The 12,542-nt window shown below is 39.1% G+C and overlaps 1 protein-coding gene across 1 annotated transcript in view; it reads right to left on the reverse strand.

Moving 5' to 3' along the window:
- Positions 1-371: 371 nt before the first annotated feature.
- PIGG (phosphatidylinositol glycan anchor biosynthesis class G) overlaps positions 372-12,542 on the reverse strand; it is a 2,654,828-nt gene continuing 2,642,657 nt past the window's right edge. The window contains exon 13 of the mRNA XM_044060932.1: positions 372-2,000. Within this exon, the coding sequence (XP_043916867.1) occupies positions 1,781-2,000 (220 nt within the window). The 3' untranslated portion in view covers positions 372-1,780. The remainder of the gene's footprint in view (positions 2,001-12,542) is intronic.

Here is a 12,542-nt window from a genome sequence, read left to right on the forward strand (position 1 = left end):
AACATGGAGTAAAAAAGAGGGATACACAGAGCTGAAATTAATATCAATTGTACACAGAAAATTCTCAGACTTACTGCAACTTCATTATGGTCAGCCCACATTATTCATTAAAAGACATGGCTGGTTATGGTCTATGTACAAACGTTGATACAAAGTTAGTTTTTCTTTTCCAGGCATTCTACATTCTCAGTATGTTAAATGATAAAAACATAGATTTGTTCCTGAGCTACATATACTCAAAATTAAAAGTACGTTAATTTACTATAAATGCAAAGTATGCACAAATATACAATACCACGACTATGTTCATAAACAAATATTTATTAATAAAATATTACTAAAAGAATTCAACATTCAAAACCAGCATCTAATAATCCTGTAATGTATTTATTTTCCTCCATAAGTAAAAATAAATATATCTGGTATAGCTCAAAATATTCTCCAGATGGTACATTTAGACTCCAACAACCTTTATATTCTTTGCTTTTTGTTTGACAATTCATACACCTTATATCACCAGTAAATCTACACATTAATCAGCCTTTTCCCCAAATAATCTTAAATTAGATATATATGATCTCTGTTAAACACAATTGCAAAAATTACAATATTGAGTGAAATGGTTAAGAAATGAGTGTCATGTTCTAATTTTTAAACACAGCAATACAATGTATTGAAGTCACAGACTGAAGGAAAACTAAAATTAATGTATTTTCTGCTACTGTTTTGCTATGTTAAAGGGTATTCATGCTTATTAATACCAAGTATCTCTTCACGAAAAGTGGCCATACATTCAAGTATAAGACATAAATGATTTCCAAATGCATGCGGTAGTTTAAGAACAGCAGTACATAATTCCGAAAGTGAACTGCAGTAAACAACACACTTCAGTGAAATAAAAAGCTCAGATGGTCACCTAAAATGATTAGTGTTTGGCAAATGTACTCTAGACGGCTATTTACTGCTAGACTTTGGTCTTAGAGTAGGAATGCAATCCTGCACAGCTAAATAAAACCATTGTTGACATTAAACATTAGGATAAAATGATTATAGTACCATCTGATCCTTGGATATGAACAAGATTTGATTTTCTGATACAGCAGATGCTGCAAACATATATTTGAATTTCCATGGCCCCCTAACAGTACCAGAAAAACAAAAGAATGAGAATTTTGAGATCTGTAACTGTGCAGCTAATGTCAGACCATGTAAAATGAAATCAGAATACTGAGCACGTAATAGTCTGATTATGTGCACATGACTTATAACAGGCTAAGAAACTAGCCCAATGCTGGTATTTCAAACCTTTTATTTGGATTTTCAGAAGTCACCTAATTAGTTCTTATGGTTGTGCATAATTCTGACATTAGTACTTGCTTGTTTTGAAGACAATGGAGAACAGTGAATCATCAACAACTGAAAAGCAGAACTAATACTTGCCAGTTTATAAAATGGTTGTACAGATACCATGAAAAGCAGTATAGTAACAGGAAATATCCGAGCAATTAAACACAAGAAAACAAGAGGAGAGAAAATGCAAATGATATACCTTTGAAAGCCTTTACCCTGTATGCAAACATGCCAAAGAACTTTTACAATACATATAATCCTTTGTTTCAAGTTTTCAGTGTTTCAAGTCAAAAGAATAATAACGGGCAAAACATAATTATAAAATGATACATTATTCAGGCCTGAGTTTCATCATGCTTCACATCACCAAAGTCTAAACAAAGTAGATTGGCTAGCCAATTTGGAAGTGCCCATCATCTGTTTCAGTGCTTCATGTTTTTATCGACTGCTTGCGATCCATGGCTGTGAAGAATATGCATACAGCAGCTGTGATGAATGCATGCATTCCCTCATAGAGGAGTTTGGGAGAGAAGACACTCCAAATGAACAAATGGTAACGGAGCACCGTAACCAGAATTATGTAGACTGTCACTGGAATGGAGCGCATCAATGCATAGCAGAAACATCCATGGCTAATTGCCACTGGGCTCCTGAAAATAAAAAGCGCATAAAATTTAATATTCTTATGAACACAAATGTACCACTTAAGCTATATTACAAAATGATACAATTTTCATTAGATCTGTTGCTGAAGCAGATAGTACCTACTGCAATTCTTGTCTTTTCCTGGATAGCTTTAACACTATTATTACAAATAACTATGTTCTATATTGGTGCATACAACTTTAAATACTGTTGAATAATGGGTCAGTATGTTGCAAATGGCACAAGCCTAACAGCATGTTTCCAGGTTATGAAGCCTTAGCCTTCTGAGTCCTCCTTGAAGAATAGAAACAACCAAAATGAGGAAAGAATGAGCAAGGGACAAGAATACAAAATGACATCAACTTTAACTTGAATTTTAATAGCAGACTAGGGTGTTGGATGCAGTGGCGGATCCAGAATCTGTGAAGGGGGAGGGGGCACAGCCTGGTTAGTCACCTACTGGGGTGGGGCTGATGATGATGATTAATTAGCTCCAGTGTTTCCAGTAACATGAAATTTTAAAAACATCAAAATGTTCTCATATTTTTACTAGCCACCTGTTAGTCGATGGTTGATGTCCTGTTGCACAGACTTGATTACAAGGGATAGCTCTGTTGAGTAAAAGCTTGACATGAAACTCATCAACTTGCCAAAAATAAACTAAGTCTTGCTGCAATGAATGCAGGTTCAGTGATGAGATGCAACGTATAAGTGCATGACATGATGTAAGTACAAAACAGGATATTCTGTGTATCCAGGAAACAAAGTGGAAAGGTAGTGCAGCAAAGTTTCTTGGCCGGGATCCACAATCTGCTACTCAGTAAAATGACTGACAAAAATAGTGCTGGAAAGGAATTGTGGTATGGGAGTGTGTTCTAAGTCAGTGAGGGATATCAACAGAATCAATAGCAGGCTCATGGGACTCAGAATTCAGATACAGCAGTCTTGATGATCTCAGCCTGTGTTCCACAGCTATGCTGCTATGGTAAGGAAAAGACAGCATTCCGACTGCAGTTACAGGATCTCCTGGAAAAGAAGGAGAATAACAGTTGGTCTCAATAATGGGAGACTTAAATGCTCATGTCAGAAAAGACAGAACAAGATATGAGGATTGCCTGGGTACACATGACTGGGGTAAAAGGAGTAATGGAGACCACTGAAGACATAGATTTAGCAAATGGCTTAATGGTGATTATGACATGGTTCACTAAGAACAGCATTAAATAGTAATCAGTATGCAACTCAAGTAGACTTCCTCCTAGTAAGAAAAAGGACATTGAGTCAAATTAGAGATAACAAACTCACCCCAATGGAAGTGGTCTGCCCCAAAATAAACCTCTAGTGACTGCAACCAGCTATAAACAATTTTCAGAGAAAGCTAGAAGGTTAATGGAAACAAGACTGTCGATCTGGAAACTGACTGATGCAAAAGTACAGCAGTTCAAGGAATTGTTCAAGGCTCTGGCACCTCAATAAGAGGAAATAATGAGAGACAAAGAGGAAAAGCAGTGTTGAAAAACAGCATGTGTGAAGACATTAAAACTGACATGCAGCCAAGTATGGAAAAAAGGAACACAAGGAACGTTTGTGGTGCAATGATGAAGTCCAAGAATATATCAAAAGAAAGGAGTGAATTAAAGAGTGGGAGCATTCCATCTTTGCATGGTTCATTTTTTCTGCTTTGTTAACAAACAGGCTAAGAGAGCAATCAAGGTGACAAACAAAAAGTTGTGAAGAAAGGAAGTACTGCCATCATACCTAGCTGGAATTTTGTAAATAATTATATGTCATTTGTGAATATCAAACTGATTCAGACAAGATGCTGATTGTTACAAATGTATTATAACTGTATGCCATCTGTACATCAAACTGATTTGTACAGGCATCTGTGTTGAAAAGGTATTTGTAAAGTCCTTGTGTTTGAAATGTATGCACAGTGTGCCTTACTGGAGAGATCAGAAATGAACATGCACTATACTGTTTAAATGCATATATTTTAACAGAGGAAACTAGAGGGTTAACCACAGTCCAGCAAACTTTATAAAAATATCTGAAATTAAATGACTTTATAGGCTAAGTCATAACGATGCTATCTCACAAGTTTCAAGGCAGCCAGAGATGCAATGTCTGTTCTAGGAAGCTTTCTGTATTGTATTAACAACAAGACATATAATTTCAAACATAAATTTGATTGTAATTCAAGAATGATAGTGTATGGAGCATTGTGCATGAATTGCCCATGTCTCTACATAGGGAAAACAGAAAGGAGAATGCGTGATAGGATGTATGAGCACATTAATGCCATCTCTAAATTAAAGGTTGAAAATGCTTTAGCTAAGCACATACTCTCCCACCCTAGCCATTCTTTTAAGTTCATAGGTTTAGATCAAATAAAGATTGATAATAGAAAAGGTCCTTCAAGTTTACTTCTCGAGGAGCATGAATTAACTTGGCAAATTAGGACTGATGCATTTTTAGAACCAGGACTTAATGATTAATGTAATATTTCATGTCTGCTGAAACTGAGAAGCCTGAAAAGATAATAATTAATTGCTATTATATATTTATCTAGGACCATTGTGTTTATATACATATATATACTTACTTTTTTTATTTAGTCTCTATTTATCTATTTATACATTTATATGTTAATATTAATATTTAATCGTGTTTTACTGAATGTTTGCTAAAAACTCTCCAAACAGTATACTTTATTTGGATTCCACATAGAGAGATTATTGATTTTTTTCACAGAGTTTTAAGTATGTTTCTTGGTCCACCTTTATAAGCAATGTAATGTAAATGCAGTAATTTAGAAATGGTAAAGTTCTTGAATTTACTTGTTTTTAATGATAGTAAGATAGTAGGAGGCTTTTAAATATTCACATTTTTGTTACCACTAAATGTCTAGGAACTTAAAATTTATATATGTCACTTGTTTTATATTTATATATACTTACTTCTTGTGTAAATTGCAGACTATAAATGTGTCAAATAGTATTAGTTATCTCTATATATTTTTAACTATACATTTTTCATGAGTTTTTATCTCTTTTAAAATGTAAAGTTGTGCTTTTATTAGATAATTGATTAATTATTTGGTCAAAGGATGATATAAAAGCTGAGAGTTAGTTCTATTAATTTGTCTGAAGAAGTCATTCTATGAAGAATGACGAAAAGCGCTTAACAATAAACCTGTGTTCATCTGTTTTCCTTGCCTGAGTCTTTCGTGTACTGGAAGTTTTTGTTCGTGTTTTTTTGGTGAACAGCTTTCTGTATTGTCTTTGGGGTGAACTAATTGCTAATTAAGACAAGTGGAAGTGTTTAACTGTTTTATGACCTCCAGATGCTCAACAGATCTAAGCAAAGCTCTTGTGCGTGTATAGGTGCTAAGTCGTGCCAGCTTTGCATGGGAATGAGAAGGCACATGACAAGAAGTGATGTCATTCTCCAACCTATCCCAGCAGTAATATTTTAGATATTATTTTGAGAAGTCTCTTACAGAGACTGAGCATTCTGCATTCAGTCATGGGCCTGACAACAAGAAGGACCATTCACCACATCATCTGCCTTGCTCTATTAAGTAAGTTATTAGGGAATAGTATCTTTCAGCTTTTCCAGGTTAGGGGTCGCCACAGCGGAACTCCGGTCCACTAATGACTGGCAGTGGATTTTTATGGTGCCGAGTTGCCAGCCTGATGCCCAACCTTCAAAGAAGGCACACCCATTCATGCACGCACCTACCTGCATGTCTTTAACGTCACTCGACCGTGGGGGAGGACATGTAGAATTGTCTTAAATTCAGTCTTAGTTTAGATATTTTTTCTTTATTTGTCTGAGCCTGTCCTGCAATGCTATTTTAAATATTTCCTGTGGTTTTAAATTCTGATGTCATAGTGAATATATACTTAGCATTTTCTTGTTCTTTTATTATTTATTATTAAATATATTTAAACCTTTCATTGTGGCTGATCTTTGTAGAGATATTTAAGTTTTGAGAGTACTTGCATATTTATTTGCTGATACTGCGTGGGCCACTCCTAATATCCTTGCTCTTGGTCAAACTACCATTTGTATTAATTTCACTCAATATATTATATATCCTTATAAGGGCCTTAAGGTAGCTGGCAGGAGTGTCTGGTGGTGGTGGTATCTACGTTATAGTCTGGGAAGAAGAGAGCATAGCTAGTAAACCTGTGCCAGGCTTTCCCACGTGTGTGTGCGTGTGTCTTTGCAAAACAAATCTTCAAAAGTGTGTGCCTCAGCTACTTGGGCAGTGACACGAAGCACTAGTTGGACAGAGAGAGTGTTGGAGGACTTGGCTTGGAACTCTGGCTAAGGACTCAACTCTATAGCTGTGCCAGTGGGGATTCTTACTGGGGATCTGGAGAAAGTTGGACAAACCAGCCCCAGAATGGCTGTGGTCTCTGTGTGCTCAAAGGAAATTGCACTTGATGCAGAGAGCTGTATCTGGAAATACTGTGTGTGTACCTGCTATCCTCTCAGTGAATGTCCTGCACAGGTGCCAGTGGTGAGGACCGAGGCTCCTTGATTACTGGTCTAGTGATGGGTCATCACACAAGGCATCAGAGAAACTTTACCAGCTTCTGGAAAGGGCTGCAGCAGATGGTGCAAAGACGTTTTATCAAATTACAAAGCAAAGATAGAAAAGATAAAAAAGATATTTTGTAGATACCATTCATAATGGATACATACAACAATCTGCTTTACCAGGTCAGAGGATTGATGCAGATGATGCCCAGCAAGCCAGAGCACATGGAAAGAGTACTTCAGAAGCTTTTGAATGAAGAAAACCTTATATAAGCTATACTGCCACATTCACAGCCTATGTTAAAGAGGAAGAAAAACACACCCAAGAAGAGGACAGAAATATACTAAGGAAAATCTAGTCAGTGAAAGCATCAGGCTCAGATGAAGTCATGACATGCATGGTCAAGATGCTAATTGAATTAGGGTAGAAGTGGTACCTGAGGACACTAATCTCACTATTTTATAAATATATATATATATATATATATATATATATATATACACACACACACACAGACACACACACAGACACACACACACACACACACACAAAGAGAGAAAACTGAATTCAGGTTAACTAGTGAATAAGCACTCTGGTGCCAGTGTACAAAACCAAAGGAGATACACACAAGTGCAGGCAGTACAGACATAAACTCCTGTCACACTACACCAAAGTGTTAGAGAAGGTGATACATAAATGAATATGCAGAGCAGTAGAAAGTCAAATGGAAATGGAGTATTTTAGATTCAGATCTAGATGCTGTAAAACAACTTTATGTTTACAGTAAGACAGACAGTGGAGAAGCAGGAAATGAGGAAAAAGTACAATTAGGTATTTCCATGCATGAAAGAAACATGTGACAACTTCTCAAAGCAAGCGATTTAGGCAGTTCTGTGACAGTGCAAAATACCAAAAGCACTGGAAGAATTAGTCTAGGCCAAGTATGAATAGTCTGTTGGCTCACAGAGAGGTGTCCACAGGGAGCGGGTGCACATCAGGTTAAGATCTGGGCCCACTCCTGTTCATACTGGTGATGGACTACATCAGCACACAGGTTAAAGGAGACAGACCAACAAAGCTGCTGAATGCAGACAATGTGGCACTACTGGCAGACTCTGAACAAGGACTGCAGCAAATAGTAGAGAACTGGAATACAAAGAATCTGAATGAACATGACAAAGCTAGAATTAGAGGTGCTGTAGCAAAGTGACACAGAATGTTAGGGGTACTGCATGACAGAAAAAAGCTAAAGGAGGTGAAAATTAAAGTGCAAAAAACAGTGGTGCAACCAGTACTTCTGTACTGGACAGAAATCTGGGCAGTAAAGGCTAAACACCTGAGAAAGCCTGAGCTGATGGAAAAGAAATGTTTGAAATAGGTAGGATGTATACTATGAGTCAAATGAAGAACTGATGACATCAGAGCAGAAGCTAAAGTCATCCCAGTTGTACAAATCAAGGAGAACACATTACAATGGTTCGGTGACCTGTGCAGAGAGCAGAGGATGACTTTGTAAAGCCTATTTGGGAGGGACAGGAAGAAGGCAAGAAAATGAGATGTTCAGCCAACAGATGGATTGACTGTGTGGAAGAAGACCCATAAAAGCTGGCTAAGCCATGACTATGCAAAAATGGGGAAAAGGAAATTGTTGACAATGATATAGCTGCTGTTTTTACCTTCTTTTGTGAGCTTAAAATCTTGAAAAAAGTGCATACTGCTGAAGCTTTTTTATCTATTTATTTATTTATGTTTTTGAAAAAGAGTGATGATGACGGTGCAGTAGGTGTTGTTAATAAGAACAATGTCACTGCCCCTACAGACTGGAGTTCAGACCAAAATTAGAAGTAGAACACTGGGGCTGTCACTGTCCTGCATTATTAACTGACTGAACCCCTTAGTTGTTTACCAGAAACATCCAACATTTCTCGAGAAACCAGGCAAGCAAATGATGCAAAATTATGATTATTCTGTAAAACTGTTGACAGTTAACAGATATAATAATAGACACACTGTGAGTGTTTGATCCCTGGTACTTGTTGTTAAGTGCAATAAAGAGGGATAACCAGCATAAAATGAAAGAGAAGATATGTTTTTTTAGACAGGAAAATAAACAGTATGTTATAGTGCCTCATGGTAATAATCATTAGTAATGATGTCATAAGGCAAAATCAGGGACACTGCAAAAATCTGCATGAACACACACTAGGAGTGTTCTATCACCCACATTTGATGCAACTGCCATAACACGATTGGCAGCAGAAAAATATATACTTATATATATTGTTAACACATTTGATGCTGAACATGAAAAAGCACTGTCTTTTAATTCTGAGTTACACTGACAAACATGTCATTATAGCCACACCTGTGTTATAATTACAAGACTAAAACCATCCAGTGAAAAAAAAATATATATGAAAACTGAATAAAACTCATAGGAACAAAAAAGAAGACTATTGTGTTCTCTCTTGGGGATCACAGCTGGATCAGGGTACACAGTCATTTTTTAAAGTACTGAGACAGTTGAGGTGGAACTGCAGGTGACATAGATAAAGTGGTTGGGGATACTGCCTAAATCACTCAGTCCGAATTTTTAACTGTGGGACTGTCCCTTTAAGTGCTGAGGGATGTAAACAGACCTTCTGTGTTGCTGACTTCACATTGTGGGTGGTCCTGTGTTGTTTAGAAGCTGTAATGTCGGCATAGGGGGCAGAGAATAAAATAAGAAGTTATGTACCTACCATAACGTTCCATGTTAGTTGTCTTCTCTCGCCTTCTTTCTTGCTGGATGGGTTCGGAGCCGATCCTCGGCTCCGACTCTGCCACTTACTAAAGCTCGAGAGCTAATTTTACCGGCTCGAGGCAACCCTTTATCCCATGATGCAAGGCGATGACTACCCAGATCTCGTTTGGTAGCTAAGGAAATTATGCAATACATTCCTCCAACTGGAGAGGAGGAGGAAGAGGTAATAATAGTAATAATGATAATAATAATAATCCCCCTAAAAAGATCAACCTAATCTAGTGACACTAGAAAACTAATTAGTTGGAAAAATTGGATTAAGACTCTTAAGGGAAGAGGCACAATCTTCTCGGTCTGACCAGGCTAGGGGGATGGTGGGCGGGACACAAGAAAGAAGGAGAGAGAAGACAACTAACATGGAACCTTATGGTAGGTACATAACTTCTTAATGTTAAGTTGTCAATCTCGCCTTCATTCTTGCTGGATGGGACCGCGTCCCTAGCACCTCTATCCTGGGTGGCTCAATGGAACAGACTCTTGAGAATGGTGGAACCAAAATTCGCTCTGTCTCTGGAGGCCAAGTCTAATTTGTAATGTGAAACAAAGGTATGAGGAGAGGTCCATGTGGCTGCTGCACAAATAGTGTCTATTGGAAGTCTAGCCTGAAAAGCTGTAGATGTAGCTAGAGCTCTGCTAGAATGGGCTTTTGGCCTAGAAATCAACTCTTTGCCTCTGAGCTCATAAATGCAAGTAATCACAGAAGACAGCCATCTAGATAGAGTCACCTTGGATACTGGAAGGCCTTTCCTGTTCTCTGCGTAGGATAAAAACAGTTGATCAGATTTCCTAAAATGTTTGGTTCTGTCCAGATAATATCTGAGTTGGCGGTGAACATCAAGATAATGTAGTTTTTGTTCCGCTCTATTAGAATAATTTGGGAAAAAAACTGGAAGATCAATGGATTGATTTAAGTTCGTCTGCGATGCCACTTTGGGTAAGAAAGACGGATTAGTCCTTAGAGAAACTCTGTCTTTGTGGAAGATTAAGTAGGGAGGACGAATGCAGAGGGCATGAAGCTCAGATACTCTCCTGGCAGAAGTAATGGCGACTAGAAAGAGTGTCTTCCAAGAAAGAAATTTCAATGAACAGGCAGCCGCAGGTTCGAAAGGGGGAAGAATCAAGGATGTTAAAATTAAATTTAGATCCCAATGTGGTGGGGGGGTCTCTAATCGGAGGTTTAAGTAAAAAGATACCTCTAAGGAATGCCTTGCAAAGTTTATGTGACATAATGTTGTGGTCCAACAAGCCTATATGAAAATTTGAAATGGCTGCCAGCTGAACTTTTACTGTGGAGGAAGAAGATCCTGAATGACAAATCTCGGCTAGGAAGTCCAAGACCGAATGAATCGGAGCAGTATACGGGGTCTATATTCCTAGCCTTTGCCCAGAAGGAGAAACGTTGCCATTTACTAGTGTAAATCCTTCTGGTGGAAGATTTAAGGGAAGCTACTATGATATCCCTGACGGGATTAGAAATCATAGGAAGCCTGGCTAGGGATGGAAGCGGAGCAACCAAGCAGTGAGGTTGAGAGAAGGTATGGATTGGTGCAGCTGCCCCGACTGGTGGGTCACAAGATCTGGAATTGGGTCCAGATGCCATGGCTGTACCAAAAGATAACGATGTAGGAACGGAAACCATATCTGTCGAGGCCAATAAGGGGCAATGAGAATCAACTTGGCTCTCAAGGTGGTAGCTTTCTGAATTACTTGTGGCATCAGAGGAAAGGGAGGGAAAGCATAAAGAAGTCCCCGGGGCCAATCTTGGATTAGAGCGTCTCTGGGGGAATGGCCTGGAAGGGGGAAGAGAGAGAAGAAGTCGGGGCATTTGCTGTTTTGAGGTGTAGCAAAACGATTGCAGCAAGGAAGGCCCCACTTCTGAAAAATCTCTTCCGTCACAGATTGTTTGAGAGACCACTCATGAGGCATGAGAATAGCTCTGCTCAACCTGTCCGCTATGATGTTGGATTTCCCGGGGATATGCTTTGCTATCAGAAACCGCTGAGAAGAGATTGCCCACTGCCAAAGTCTGACAGCCTCTCGACACAGTGGATAGGACTTGGTTCCGCCCTGCTTGTTGATATACCACACTACGGACATATTGTCCGTTTGGACTGCAATAGTTCCCAGGGGAAGAGAGTCGTTGAGGGCTTGCAATGTTAAAAGCACTGCTCTCATCTCCAGGACATTTATGTGCAGGTGGCATTCGAAAGGTTGCCAAGTGCCATGGACCATCCTGCCCTGATAATGCCCCCCCCCACCTGATCAGGGAGGCGTCCGATGTAACCGTGGCGACTGGGGCGGGAGGAACAAAGGGTCTGCCCTGATGGACTTGAGGGGACGATATCCACCAGGTCAGATGCCTTTTGCAAATTGGAGTTATTATGATCCTGTGACACATGGGAAGTTGTTGAAAGGACCATTGGGCGAACTGCATCCACTGTAGAAGATGCATGTAAAAGCGGGCAAGGCGAAGAAGTGTTATGGCGGCCGCCATAAGACCCAATACTTTCAGAGCAAATCTGGCCTGAATTTTGTTGCTGAGAAGAATCACATGGATGTAATTTTGAATGTCCAAGATCCTTTGGTCTGTTAACTTTGCTGAAAGTTGTACGGTGTCCAATTTGGCGCCTATAAAGGTAATAGATTGACAAGGTGACAAGGCAGATTTTTCAAAATTTATAGAAATCCCTAGCCCTCTGCAAATGTGAATGGCGTAATCTCTGGCTTGGAGAAGTTGATGCCTGGTGGTGGCAGTGAGGAGCCAGTCATCTAGATATGGAAACACCTGGAATCCTTGACGTCTCAGGTGAGCCGTAACTGCTGCCATACATTTGGTGAACACTCTCTGGGCTGTAGTGAGTCCAAATGGCAGGGCTCTGAATTGGAAGTGACTGGTCCCTAGCCGAAAGCGGAGAAACCTTCTGGAGCACCTGTGAATTTTTATGTGATAGTACGCATCCTGAAGGTCTACCGAGCACATCCAATTGTCCTTGCCCAGAAAGGGTAGAATGGACTGAAGCGTGACCATCCGGAATCTTGTTTTCTTTACAAACTTGTTTAGTTTGCTGAGATCTAATATTGGTCTCCAGTCCCCTGTCTTTTTTGGTACTAAAAAGAACCTTGAGTAAATACCGGATCCTATTTGGTCTGCTGGGACTGGCTGGATGGCACTTTTTGCTAGCAGTTTTGAAA

Source organism: Protopterus annectens, chromosome 2.part0 (assembly GCF_019279795.1).
Source record: "Protopterus annectens isolate FY-2018-M chromosome 2.part0, PAN1.0, whole genome shotgun sequence".
In the NCBI taxonomy this organism is placed as follows: domain Eukaryota; kingdom Metazoa; phylum Chordata; order Ceratodontiformes; family Protopteridae; genus Protopterus; species Protopterus annectens.